Here is a 13,533-nt window from a genome sequence, read left to right on the forward strand (position 1 = left end):
AGCGAACATCCTTGTTAAATAGTGGCCATATTTGTTTTGTCATCATGGATGTAGTGTTGGTAAAAACAAGCAGGCATGGCATAATCCACCATTGTGCATGAAGAAATTGGTAGAATTATGTCCTGTGATGCATTTTGCTTATTTCTAAGCCCACTAGAGACCTGTACATCATTCTCTAGTAGATGCCAGAACCTAAAATGCAGTAGTCCAAACAGAGCTGAGCACACAGAAGATGTTCTGCTTCTCAACAGATAAACCCTACCTGTGTAGCCCATGAATTTTCCGGGGATTTCTTGATTGCAGCATCGACTACAGAAGATCTGCCCACAAAGTCGACAGTGGTGCCTCCGCCGGAAGGTAGTGAATTTCTCACTGCAGTCATAGCATTCTTTGCACTGGCTGTCAGGCATCCAGTACTGCTTCAAGTCACTGTCCTACAATGGAAGGCAGCAGAGAAAAACTTTTTTTTGTAAATAAAAAAGCATGTTTAGATTCATGATTGCTTTATAGACTGTGCACACGAAAAGGACAATTTCATATTGTGTGTGTGCACGCTCTTGTGTATGTGTATAAGCACACATGCACAGATAGGATTTTTCATGTAGTTCTATAAGGAGCCAGAAGGCCGGGAGAATTCTTAACTGCGAGAATAAATCTAGTAAGCCTTTGCTTTCTTGATCCAAGGCGGAAGCAAAGCAGATAAAAACTATCACGAGCTGTACATAAAGGTCAAGAAGAAACAAACATATGAAGTACTGATTGCTCTTCCCTCTCACGACAGGCCCTCAACTAGCACAGTTTACAAAAAAAAAAAATAACAAAACCAAAACCCACACATTAGTTGAAGCTGTTATCCAGGCGTAAATCAAGTTACCAGTTCATCAGTGCAGGAAGATCATTTCAACAGCTAATACTGGGATGTACTTTGAAAGGATACATGCAAAAAGTTTTGTTATACGATCAAATTCTTCAAAACCTCAGTAAACAGTTGTAAAACCCTGTGTCCCAGATTGATGTTGTTTCAAAACGCCAGGTTAACGGCTATGTGAAGACAACTGTGGAATACACATTCAGCAGATAATGACATATACTGATTTACAGCACGGGTGCAACCACAGGAATTTTTCTCTTGTTTTTAAGACTTGAAAACAAAGAGTTAAAACTTCCATTTGTTGTTGTAGCTATAAACAGAGCAAGACAAATCTCTCAATTACGATTCTGAGCACACCAGCTACAATTACCATGGATGGAGACAACTGCTGATGGTCACGTGACAGCTCTGACTGTGAAACACTCTTTGCTAGAGTGCAGTTCTGGCAATAAGCCTTTTCAGAGGGACTGAATACTCTGGGTTTTTCTTAGGAAATGAAAGTGCTGCAAGAATTTTCTCAAAACAGCATGAGAAGAGAGTAACCAGAGAGAAGAAAGGTGATCCGTACTCTGATTTTCACATAACCAAAAAAAAAGCACACCCCGAATTGCAGTTTATTTTTGCATGTTCACAAAGTAGAGCTTGACAGAGCTGCCAGATCGATTTTGAGACCAAAACAGCTATGATCAACAAGACAACAATTTTGTGCTGTCCTCACCCAAAAAAACTCGTACAGAAAGAGGTCGAAGACTGCTCAAGGGAGTCTAGTATTCAAGAAAGTCTAGAAATTTTTAAGATGAACACTAAGCTTCAAGCACGGAAAGATGCAGTGAAGAGCTTTGCCAAGAAACTGCTGCAAAGCTGCATTGGATGCCGATTAACAGTTTTTGCTGCAGCTCTGCATGACAAGCCAAGTCTCTGGTTCTGCCACACAGAGAGCGGCTGTTCCAAGCAGCAGTGCCTCTGCCCACCGTCTCTCCCGCATTGCCTCTGCCCTACTTGCACTTGACTGGGTGTTTAGAAACCCAGCAATTGCTGGTGACACCTTCCAGCTCTCTGCCTTGCTCAAGTCAGAGCCAACACTGACAAGAACATGACAAGAACAGCCTACAAGGAAGGGTTCAGAAAAGAAGTCTGGCCCCCATTAGCAGCAGAGGTTGATTAGAGCAGCACCTTCCAGGATCTGACACATGCCTTCTACAACAGTAAAGTGGTCTCCTGAAGAGACAGGCCAAGTCCACAGCAGGAAGAAATTGTTGCCTGGAGTAACTCAAGCAAGACATGGCTGCAGTAAAGGGCGGTGATGCATTACCATTTGTACAGAAGTTAGCATGCCGACAACTAACATACCGCTTTCAGAGAGAGATTTAGACATATTCATTTACTGCTGCATCCTGTCTGTTTGAGCACTTCTCCAATAGCTTCAGAAGCTGCCACAAACTAAAATATTAGTAGAGGCCACACTCAATGCCCTGCTTACTGCAATGAAAGGCTTTTGTTTCACCCTCAAAAATATCACCCTTTCTACCAAAGCAAAGTTACTCTTACAAGCAGAATAGCATTGGAAGCTAAGTGAGTTTACTCAAAGTCTACCTGCAAAAGCTACCAGGCCAAAAGCCTTTTTCCTCTTCATTCAGTTTAATTAAATGTACTTTTGCCTTGTTCGTGTCTTCTCCCAGATACAGCTATTTATATCGTCACGTATAAATAGTTGTGGCTTCTTTTCTCAACTAGATCCTCCTCTTAAAGGCATGGTCCAACACAGCAGAGGGAGGTGATATCAGAAAGTCAGTAGCAACCACCAGACCCTTATCCAGCTGAATCAAAACTGATTACCAGGACAAGCCTTTCAAGCAAATATTGCTGACCAATCATTACCACAGTAAGTAGCAGATTTAATTCATCCTTAGAATTCTCATTATTATTTGTGACAGTCAATGTGTTTCACCTGCCCATGGTTAGCCTTCAAGGGAGAAAACCATCAGGTAATACTAGATTAGGTAATACAGAAATGGGAAGGAGTCAAAAATGAGAGCATCTGGTCCAAGTTCAAGAAGCTGAGCAACTGCAATGTTTCACTCCCACAATATGACAGATGTTTAACATGTCAAAAGTCAGTGTCAACTTAAATTGTTTCCCCTGCGCTCACACAATGATTTTTGAGTTTATTCACTCATCCTTCAAACATCTGAAAAAATCCCTGCAATGTATCTAAAAATTAAGCTCAGAGAAGCCCAGTAAACAGTTCAGTTTCTAGATAGTTTGGCCTACAAATGCCTCAGAAGAAGTACCTGGCTCTTCCCTTCCATGATTTCTTTGAGGCGCTTTAAAACGGTGCTGAGGCTTCTTAACTGAACTGCTGTTCGAGGATCATGACCTCCAAGAGGCGGTTCTACTTTCCTTCGATTGTCTGAAAGGGAAGGGAGAGTAGTATTCATTTCTTCCATGGTACATCAACATTCACATCACAACACAATAGCCCGTTAGGGAGAGAAATGTTCACATACATATGCACTTTACAAAGTTACAGCGTCTATCACTGCTTGCCCTTGCACTCTTCTCCCCCAAAAGGAGCTTCTGATGCCAGATTGCTTGCTTTGGCTGACATTTTAAATGCCATCCTCTGTGTTTAAAAGAACCGATTTCAGTTCTCTGAGAATGAAAACATCTTTTAAAGACGCAAAGTTATTTTCAACTTAATATATGAACCTTGTAACAGTCTTTTAGAAAGCACTAAAGTCTCACTTTAGAATGCCCTCTAGGATATTAATACTTAAAAAATAATTGCAACAATATTCATATTCATTCTAGGACTGGTGTAAGTCAATGCCTTAACCTGAAGTTATTTATAAATGATTACAGCAAATCTCAGGACTCAATTGCTCAGTTTCTATTAGAAACAGTAACTCAGAATAAAATGCATTCAGAAGTTAACATTTTTGAGGTATTTTGTTTTGTTATTTTCTAAGAAAAAAGCCAAATTGTTGAGAACTTGTACAGTCATTCTTGATTAACTATAGCAAAGAGATTCCTGAATAAAAAGGTAATGCAGTTCATTTCTTTCCTATAAAATGCCAGATTACTTTGAAGCATTGCTGTACAAGTTACAAATAGGATTCTTCTCTCCAGAAGGATCTGCAAACACAGTGCTCTAGTTACCTGAACATTTAAACATTTTCAGAATCACTTTTCTACATCAACAACTTTTCTGAATAGTTTAAAGTTTCTTACCAGCTTCGCTGCTCTCCATCTGACTAGCATTTTATTTTGATTCCCCCTAGTACAGGAAGAACAGACATGGCTGCTTTCTGTTTACTGCTTTAGATACCACTGATGTCAGCAGGAATGCTGACAGCACTAGAAGCCTGTTAACCATTGCGGTGCAGTAACCACTAGGCTATTCCTTTCTGTGCAGATCAAAATCCTTAGAGTAATGTGATAAAACTGTGGGATTCCATGACTCCTCTTCAGATTCTTAGTACGTATTTTTAGTTTATCAACCCAGAGGTGCTTAATGACCTATGTACGACAAAGAATCCACAACAGGAGATGATTTTAAAGAGATTCTAGAGTGCTTAAACCCAGTTCTGTGGCTAGCCACTTCGAATTTATTTTTTTAAAAAAATCAAACAGATACACTTTTGGACAGTGCCAAGTTGAGTATTTTAGGGTGATTAAAGGGTCTTTAATATTTCAAGAAAACATTGATAACACCATAGAAACCTTTGGCTCCTCCTTACTTCTATCACAAGATACTTCCTGGACTTTCCTGCTGTAACTTTTGAATTCAAGAGTATCTTCTTTCCAGGAATGTTCCTTCCAATTCAAAAAATTGCTATCAGGCCTCCTGCCTAACTAGCTACCAATCTTGTCAGGTAAGCAATTCCCACAGTATGAACATATACAGCACTGAGGAAATGCCACAGGTAACTCCACACTGGTTCTCTTGTTGGTTAAATGCCCTTTTCTGTGTTACAAAAAAAACAACGTCAAAAGGATGTCATCTACATTAGAAAAAGCACGCCATCAGTAGTAGGAGGAGCACATGGCTAACCTGTTTATACTAGAGAAGCTGACCAATTCTCAGATTAAAATTCAGTTGGCTCTTTTCCTTTTCAGTCACGTGATTTCTCCCTTTCTGGGAGTATAGCAAGAATGGAAGAAGTTATCTTTCCTGCAGCACAGGACACATTGTGTCTAAAACACCATCCTTATAAAAGAATTCACATGTATCAATCTTAGATTAACTCTTACTCCTGATCCAAATTCCATGACTATAAATACCACAGCCATTTTCTCAGTTAATGCACGCACAATTTACAGATGTATATGTTTTCAGCATTGTAACTGTATTTCCTTATTTCACCACTAAATCTGCAGAACTCACATTCCCTTCCACAAACACGGAAAATAAGAGTATTTTTCTTGCTTTGCCCACATCATCATCCCAACTGCCATCAGTTGCACTTCTGAAGAGATTTCATATCTTCTTTTGATTTGATCCCACAAATCAAAGTGAGAGTTGACCATGCTTACACATCTAAGTAGTGGTAAGCTTTTTTAGCGCTCCTGAAGCAGCAAACTCTGTATATGCTACTAAAAAAAAAAAACCCCACACAAAAAAACACCCACCCCAAAAAAAAAAAACCCACGCACCCCACCAGCCACAATTAAAATTACACACAAGAAATTAGGTTTTTAAAATAAAATTAAACTTTATTTAAGTGTTATTTAATCCGTTATGACAACCAGATCAGCTCCACAATCTTTTACTTGTCATTGTCCAACCAGCACAAAAACAGCTGCAGGAAGTCAGACAGCTTCCTCATGGTTTTAATTATATTATAGAGTCCTTATACTTTCTCAGTCCACAACTCTACCATATCTTCATCCACTTATTCTTCTTCCCTAGCCACACACTGATACAAGACAGTCATTTTTCACTTGATATCATTTTGCATTTAACAAACAAAAGACAGCTGCATCTCAGCCCTTCAATGTAACACACCAACATGAGTGTGGAACACATCTTTTCAGGACTACCAGTTTATGCAGCAATTTTGTTTTTCCTATCCATTCCCTTCCCATCTACACGTTCACTGAACAAAACCAAACGAACTCCATCTAGATTTCCAATTTGAATTATTTCTAACCTATTTATCCTTCTTAAGTTAAAAACTAACTCCTACAGCTAAAAAAAAAAAATTTTCATATTTCAACAGTAACCCTCATCCTTCCTATATGTATTCATCACTGCTGATCCCTGGCAAAACCTATACATCTTCTGAAATACTACATGTTTTTCTCCTCATTTTCCTACTCTCACCACCTGAGCTGTGATCACTGGGAAGGAACCTGCAATACCATTCCAGCTATGATTACCTACTCAGTACACTCTTCTGAGTTCAGGCCACAGAAAGATTTGCTCAGTAGGTCACACAATTGTTCTGCGTCCTCAGTTACTGAATCACTGAAATATATTTTTCCAGAGTTTCTTTCATGACCCTATGTATTTTAGCATTCATTTTACAGTGAATGACAAGTCAAAAACACTATGAGAACTTTGTTCCAACTTAACTGCTAGTTTCAGTTTACAGGAAGAGAGCTGACCATACGCTAACACAAGAGCTACAAGAGAGCTTCACAGTTTCAACTATAAACAAATACCTCTGCCAGGGATACCACAGTTTCACTAATACAAATCAACATGAATTGCTTTCTAGTTATTTGCTGCCAAAGCATATAATTTCCTACTCAAGTTCACTACCACAGTTCAAACATCACATCTTCCTCAAGTCACTGCCATACAAAGAACATGACATACATGAAAAGTATGATAGCTGTCCTTAACTTCATTTTACAACATGCATTTTCATTTTTAAAACCTTTTTCAATAGAAAAGATGCTCTAGTAATAAGTCATGTTCTTTATGATTCCCAGTGACCACCACATGCTTTCTTCAGGCCTTCTTCCCCCTCGTATGATCGTTGGCTTTTCCTTACTCCTACTAAGCTCCTTTGCCACTCCCTATTACTGCCAGTCTGCTGCAATTGTCTAGCATTCACAGCATTATCCTGCGTGACAAGGGTAACAAGCTAGAAGTCCTTTTACTACCAATGCTCCGTTCTCCAATTGGTCGGCATTTCTAGTTCACCTTAAACTGGATTTGCAAGCTGTGACATTATCTCAGTGTGAGACTATTTTGGTTCAATCCAGCACCTTGAAAGCACTCAGCTGACAGCATACACAGACACGCGCCGTCCAACATAACCAGCTGGGCCCACTGTCACTGTAGAAGTGACACCACCTCCCCAGCACCCTGCTCCAGCACATGAGGATGCAACAGATTACCCAAAAGGGAGGCCACAGAAGTCAATGCAGAGTCTCAGCACTGGTTCTTCAGCCATACAACCCACAAAGCATCTCTGACCAGCCAGGCATCCAGCAGCTTTTCCTATTTTCACAAAAGCCAGTAAGGTGCTATTATAACGTTTTCGTGTAAGCAGTCCTGAAGGGAAGCACATAACTGAAATCCTGCATATTTTATGCTAGACAGTTTCCTACAAAAGCCACCATCCCTCCATGTTGTTCTGTGCTTCCAGTTGTCAGCCAGCGTGGTCTCTGAGCAAGAAGAATATCTGCTGTGTAGACAGTGCAAGCTAATGGACATATGAGGGGTGGGAGTCAGCATCTTCAGGGGCAATTTCATTCCATCACTGTTTAGAGGCACCAGAGCCTTTTATTTATTTATTCATTTCAGTTTGCTTAAACCTGGCATGTTATTTAAATTCAAGTAGGCTAGAGAGACCTTTATGAAGGACTTAAGCATTTTCCTGCCTACGCTTGCAGATGTTATGAAGTTTGAGTAATGGCCAAGCCCAGAGAGACAATTACAGGCCTGCAGATACAAGGTGGCAAGAAAACTCAACTAGATTAGACACCTCGCTGTCACTGAACTGAGTGGGTGAACTGACCTACCAATCTAGGTGTTTATGTAAATTACTTCTTTTCATTCTTTAGATATGAGAATAATTTCTAAGATTATTTGTGCAGCCCAGCATCAGCTGCAATGGCAGAAGTAAAATTCTCCTCTGCTCAATGCTCAGAAATCCTGAGAGACCTGATTATTAAGCACTTTTTAAGACAAAAGAAGGCATGAAAATTAATTTTCTAAAGTTTGCTTCAAAAAAAGCAATGCCTGATTTTTGGAGAGGGAGATGCAAGTATTTTTCCCCTCTTCAAGTACAGTGAGATGATCTGAAAAATCCCCCTGAAACCTCCTCACCAATCCAGTACACTTTTACTTGCATTACACAGAGTTCATGTTTGTTACAGCATCGAGGTGACCCAGGCCACTCAGCACCCAGTATCACAGAAATCTCTTCAAAAAGCCAGCAATTCCTGCTTGGTCTAACTTTACTTCTTTCCAGGCTGACTCATCATCACATTTTTCCAAGCGTACTTTCATGCAAACCAGGACATGAATGGAGGTCCTGAAAAGGAGTTGGAATAATGCAGCAACAGTTCCTCCCCCACACCTTAGACTAAGTCTTACTTCCCTGGCTGCCGACTCCCAGTGGAAGTCAAACAGCAAGATTATTTCTGCCTTCTGAGTACCAAACAACCTACCTCACCTAAAGGTTTCTAACCTGTAATCCCCAGATAATTTCCAAGTGATTTACAAGAGGTAACTAAGAATGAAGTAAAGTAAATTGGCAAATCGGCCAAGAGCACACTGCTATACTTGGGGCATTTGAGAAAAAGCTTTAAAAAAACAAAACAAAACAAAAAAATCCCCCGCTTAATTAGTTTGTTGTGACAGGTACAACTGAATAGCACAAACATTACTAGAGGGCAAGGAGGAAGATGATGAACGTGTTCAACTAAGACAGCATGCAAATGACTTAGATGAAAATTTGGCTGGTTATTTGTACTGGACTTTTGCCTGGTTACCAAGACTAGACATCATATAAACCCCATACACATTAACAACGTTTAAGATCCGATTTGTTTGCACTAAGTACCATACTCTTGGAAATACTGTCTTACACAGGATTTTTACCCAGCTTAGCAGTTTGCTCAAGGCCATCGCAAACGGCTGACAGTAACCAGGCAGATCTCAAGAGGGACCCCTGCAATCTACTTACTAGCTCTTCCAGATCTTCACAAAGCCATTACACAGTTGCACCTTTGAGATCACATTCAATTCCCATTCCAGCTAAAAAGAGATTCAGTATGGCATGTGGCAACAGTTCCAAGGTTAGGAATAAAAAAGGTTTAGACACAAGTTCCTACTAAATTCTCCTCAGAACAGCCACAAGCAAAAACCTGCATTTATAACTCCCTTGAAGACACAATTATCAACCCCGTTCAGACTGAGCTCTGAAGTTACAGTTTGCATGTGGCTGTTAAGAAACTGAAGTCTCTCAAGACAAAGCAGAAATTTTCAGGATCAAGGTTCAAGTGACTAAGACATTGGATGTGTTTTGGCAGCCTCTTCTGTTCCAGACTGTTTTGTAATTGAAACAGCAGAGCCCCAACAACAGTGTCTTGCTGGAACACTAAGAAGGGTGGAGGGAACATGCTTCTGAGGTTAAAGCGCGACTAGAAGCAGCGTAGCCTGATACCAAATTCTACTATCAATCTAGACAGCCAACGAACCTTTCTTCGCCTTCTTTCACCTCACTCTGAAGCATCCCAGACTGGCTAGTACAACATTCCCTTGTATCACAAAGAGCTGAAATTACCCAGGGTTGTGGAAGATCTTCTTTGCAGCTCTCCAGTCAGTTGTTTTTTGTAAGGAACCGGTGACCTCAGAGACTGAGCCCTGGTGGGATGCTGAGGACTGGACCAGCCACCACTCAACACTTGTGGGTCACTCTGTCCTGCCTCTGCTCTCTCTGCTGGAGATGAAAGCCTGCCATCATCTGGAGTTGACAAAAAGCAAGAAACCAACTGTTCAGACATGATAAAGAAAACCAGTAGTGCATGCAAAACTAAGGGTAAAAAACTCTCATAAATAGCTCATTTGGATCATGATTATACATAACAAAAGCCATGAATTTTTAGTCTGAAAAGTACCATACAAAACACGGAAATAGGTCAGTATGTAGAACTTGTCTGTCAAGGCCCAGGCTGTTTCAGAAATATCCCTAATGTGAAAAGTGTCTAAAAAAAACAAACTGGCAAGCATGGATTATTCTTGCTATATGGAATAGCTACGCTTGGTTATCAGCTTCTGCCCTGAAAAGAGTTTTTCAGTTATGTTAGAAGCCAGTACTGAGGTTACATTAAAGTTACCACAGCCTTTAATAAACCACCCTTTTCCATCAGAGGATCAAGTATAGACAGGTTCTCATTGACTCCAGTAACATGCCCGTTTAACATGCCCGTTTCATGTGCTGTTTCAAGGTTGTTTTCCCATTCTTTCAACACAATACTTTGCTGACTCCAGCTGCATTTGTCAAACAAGTGAAGCCAATATTGACCACATTTTATGTTACTTTCAATGAATTAATAATGACAGGTGATATTCTACTATACAAACTAATAGCAGTCATACCAAGTAATTATTTTTCATTTGCATAAGAGTCTGAACAGGTCAGTTTGCTTATGCAAAAAGCTATCTTGGCCCTTTTTCCCTAGCCTAAACATTGCAGAAGTATGCTTAGCAGAATTGGATAATAAACAGACTAAACAAAAGCAGCTGACCAGTTTGCCACCTCCAGCAAAGAGATACAGAGTTTTTGTACAAAACCAAAGTGCATTCATTCACCACCCTTTTACAGTATATTTCTCTGAAACAAAAAAGAAAAACTCACATAGTTCTTTAAGAGCCTGCCTACTCTTAAATAGAATAGAAGTGTTTCATGATACATGTAGTACAAAGGCCAAAATCAAGCAGTACTTTTTAATACACAAAACTTTCACAACACTTCAGACCTCTTGATGGGGAACACCTAAGCCATGCAAATTAAGGGTGTACTTCCTGTAAATACACTGCTTTATTGCAGCTCAGCTGCCACCCAGCTGAAGGTACAAGATGCACAGGAAGGTGAGGAGTGGAGGACGTCTGGAGTAAGAACTTGCATTGGAAAGACAGGCACAAATTTTGCCTATATAGGCTGGCAGAGAGTTACTCCTGCTTTTAGCCCCAAAAACTTCATACAGGCAAAGGAAATCCAGATGCCCAGCTAAACAGCTATACAGTACCATCTGCTAACTGGCTTGTCTCTGACCTTCATAGGCAGCCACAGATTTCTAGCTGCAAGATGCTGGCTATCTTCTCCCACAGCAAAGCTCTACAAAAGCAAGACGCAACACCCCTCACAAAAGAACTGACTCTCCATCCATTTGGCCAGCCATCTGACATTATGCTCTTATATTCAGAGGTGTTTTTACAAGTTTATGTGGCAGCAGAGGGCATCAATAGAACAGACAGCACGCGCAATCCATGCACGCGCATTCCCCAAAGCACCTACCTTTGCTGAAACGGAAGAGATTTACAAAAGAGCTGTAGGCTGATTTAAAAGGAGGCTCATCCTGGTCAGGAGTCAGGGGTTTGAAGTGAGTGAGATGAGACGGACTACTAGGAGAATGAGGTAGATCACTGGTAGAGTCCAGTGTTGGAGACCGTTTGTCATCTGCAGCCATTTCACGTGCCCTGGAAAGAGTTCAGCAACATGCATTATACACAGAGTGGTGAAACAGAACATCTTCAGTCAACTGAAGAGGAGGTGTCTCATTAGATGCTAGACAGGGGACATTCACCCCATCTACCACAGACATCTGCTATTAGCACAGGTCAAGAGTGACAGAGTTAGGACATGTCCCCTGTCTAGTCATCGGCAAGAGACCACCATCTCTGCAGACAGCAATTCAGAGCTCCTAGTTAAACATCCAGAGCAATCAAAGTAAGCAAACAGCCACTACACTGTCTGACGACACACTCCGGTTGCTGTTTTATGGGAACTTAAGTTTTCAAATGGAGACTCTGCATGTGTATCACAAAGAAGTTTTAACTTCAGGCTCAAGAGAAGAGTTGTCAATGCTGTGACTTCTGCAGCCCTTGTAACAAGAACACTGAAGACAGGCATGCCTGAGCAAGCACAAAACATACTCCTCGTTCAGCCCGGCTAACTTCAGAATGAGAAATAGAATGAATTGTAAACAAAAGCAGGACTAAAGATTAAGTGGTGGCACACTGCTTCCTTCCCCTCCGCTCTACAGTACAGGGTCTTGTGCAAGTTACCAGAGAAGCAACCCAAACTGTGGTTTATTTGTTGTCATATCTAACCCCTCCCAACTTCCTTGTTTTTGAGTAGCTACATTAAGGAAAAACAAACAAACAAACAAAAAAACAAGCCACATTCTATATTAGGGGAAGCCATACTTGTTAAGCCTACTTGCTGTGTACCAAAGCCTTCATACCGCCAAGAGTCATATTTTCCCACAGCCCATATTCTTTAACCTCAATACATACCTGGTTTCTTCCATTCCGCCTCACTAAGTCTGCACTTCTAGCCTGCTAGGCTAAGGTGCTTACTACCTTCATCTTTCTTTAAGCAAGACTTAGTGAAACATTTGACAGAGCAGGTACATGGGGAGCTGATGGAATCTACAAGTGACAGCTGACTTTCACCCGTGCCAGCGATCAAAACCCTGTCTGAGTCTACCTCCTGCTTAGCAGCTGATACATGCTCCTTCATGAAATACCAGCTTCCAGTTTCCACAACTGCTCCCTAGAATCTACAGGCATATTTTGCTGACTAGAACATTTTCTTCCAAGTTCTAAGAAGCCACACTAAAAATCTATACAGTCAGGAGAAAATCCACATGGTTGACAAGAGACACTGGAAGTGCATTGCACTGCATGCAGCTCATGTGGCAAGGTTTGACCACTCCTACAACGAATGCACAAAAGATGGTATCTGCAAGTCAATCATATGACTTCTCAGTGGACTTTTGCTTGTTGCTCTGTATAGTAAGCACCTTTAGCTCTGAGTTTCTCCTGATAGTCACATATCCTTAAGAAATAAAACAGAGAGACATCATTCACAAAGTTTCAAAAGAAACTTTGGTCAGGTTCTTCATGTAAGGTTGAGTCTTAGTCTGGAATGCTTCTGCATCCCTCTCCCCTGTAGGTCATGGTATTTTTTGCTGTTGTGCATTTCAGCAATATCATTCCAACAGCAGATTATTTGAACACGCTTAAACACCAGAGTTCATAGAAAATGCCTTAAGAACATATCTTCAGATAAATTTGGAATTGTTTCTTCAATACTTAAAGCAACTGAAAACTTGCTTTTTAAATGTTGAATGTCCAACAGTGCTGTGCTCTCACACACATTACCACATTAAAAATGCCGTTATGAAGTCAACCAGAAGTTTTATAGGAAACTATGTTCATCTCTCAGCAACTGGCTATAGCCTGGCAAGACAAAAAAAAAACAAGGAAGTCTCTGAACTTGCATACATCATATATGTGATTATGGAAAAAGAGACTTTAGCTTCAAGGGAAAAAAAAAACACCCAGTAATCGCTTCTATGACAGCAGTACTAGCCTAATTAAAACAGATTGAAAAGAAGAGCACTGTACTTGGCATTAGCTCCAGAAATACTTGGATTTTCTGTGCTGCACAATACATTAGCTATGGAGTGCA

The 13,533-nt window shown here is 40.6% G+C and overlaps 1 protein-coding gene and 1 long non-coding RNA gene across 11 annotated transcripts in view; both read right to left on the minus strand.

The window, feature by feature from the left end:
* The window catches only part of PIKFYVE (phosphoinositide kinase, FYVE-type zinc finger containing), a 70,759-nt gene that overhangs the window by 56,328 nt on the left and 898 nt on the right, over nucleotides 1–13,533 (minus strand). For 6 of the 10 annotated variants that reach the window (XM_075153380.1, XM_075153378.1, XM_075153382.1 and 3 more), the window contains exons 2-5: nucleotides 11,353–11,534; nucleotides 9,619–9,798; nucleotides 3,163–3,281; nucleotides 263–434 (exon numbers count right to left, since the gene is read on the minus strand). In XM_075153380.1, the coding sequence (XP_075009481.1) occupies nucleotides 263–434; nucleotides 3,163–3,281; nucleotides 9,619–9,798; nucleotides 11,353–11,524 (643 nt within the window). In that variant the 5' untranslated portion in view covers nucleotides 11,525–11,534. Of the gene's footprint in view, nucleotides 1–262; nucleotides 435–1,241; nucleotides 1,371–3,162; nucleotides 3,282–9,618; nucleotides 9,799–11,352; nucleotides 11,535–13,533 lie in introns of those variants that run through there. The other 4 variants (XM_075153383.1, XM_075153387.1, XM_075153386.1 and 1 more) reach the window with 4 other exon arrangements.
* LOC142083649 (uncharacterized) lies at nucleotides 4,148–9,612 on the minus strand. The gene is made up of 2 exons (XR_012674129.1): nucleotides 9,019–9,612; nucleotides 4,148–7,325 (listed from the first exon to the last, which is right to left on the minus strand). It is a non-coding gene; the product is annotated as an uncharacterized LOC142083649 (long non-coding RNA).

Source organism: Calonectris borealis, chromosome 6, assembly GCF_964195595.1.
Source record: "Calonectris borealis chromosome 6, bCalBor7.hap1.2, whole genome shotgun sequence".
Lineage (NCBI taxonomy): Eukaryota > Metazoa > Chordata > Aves > Procellariiformes > Procellariidae > Calonectris > Calonectris borealis.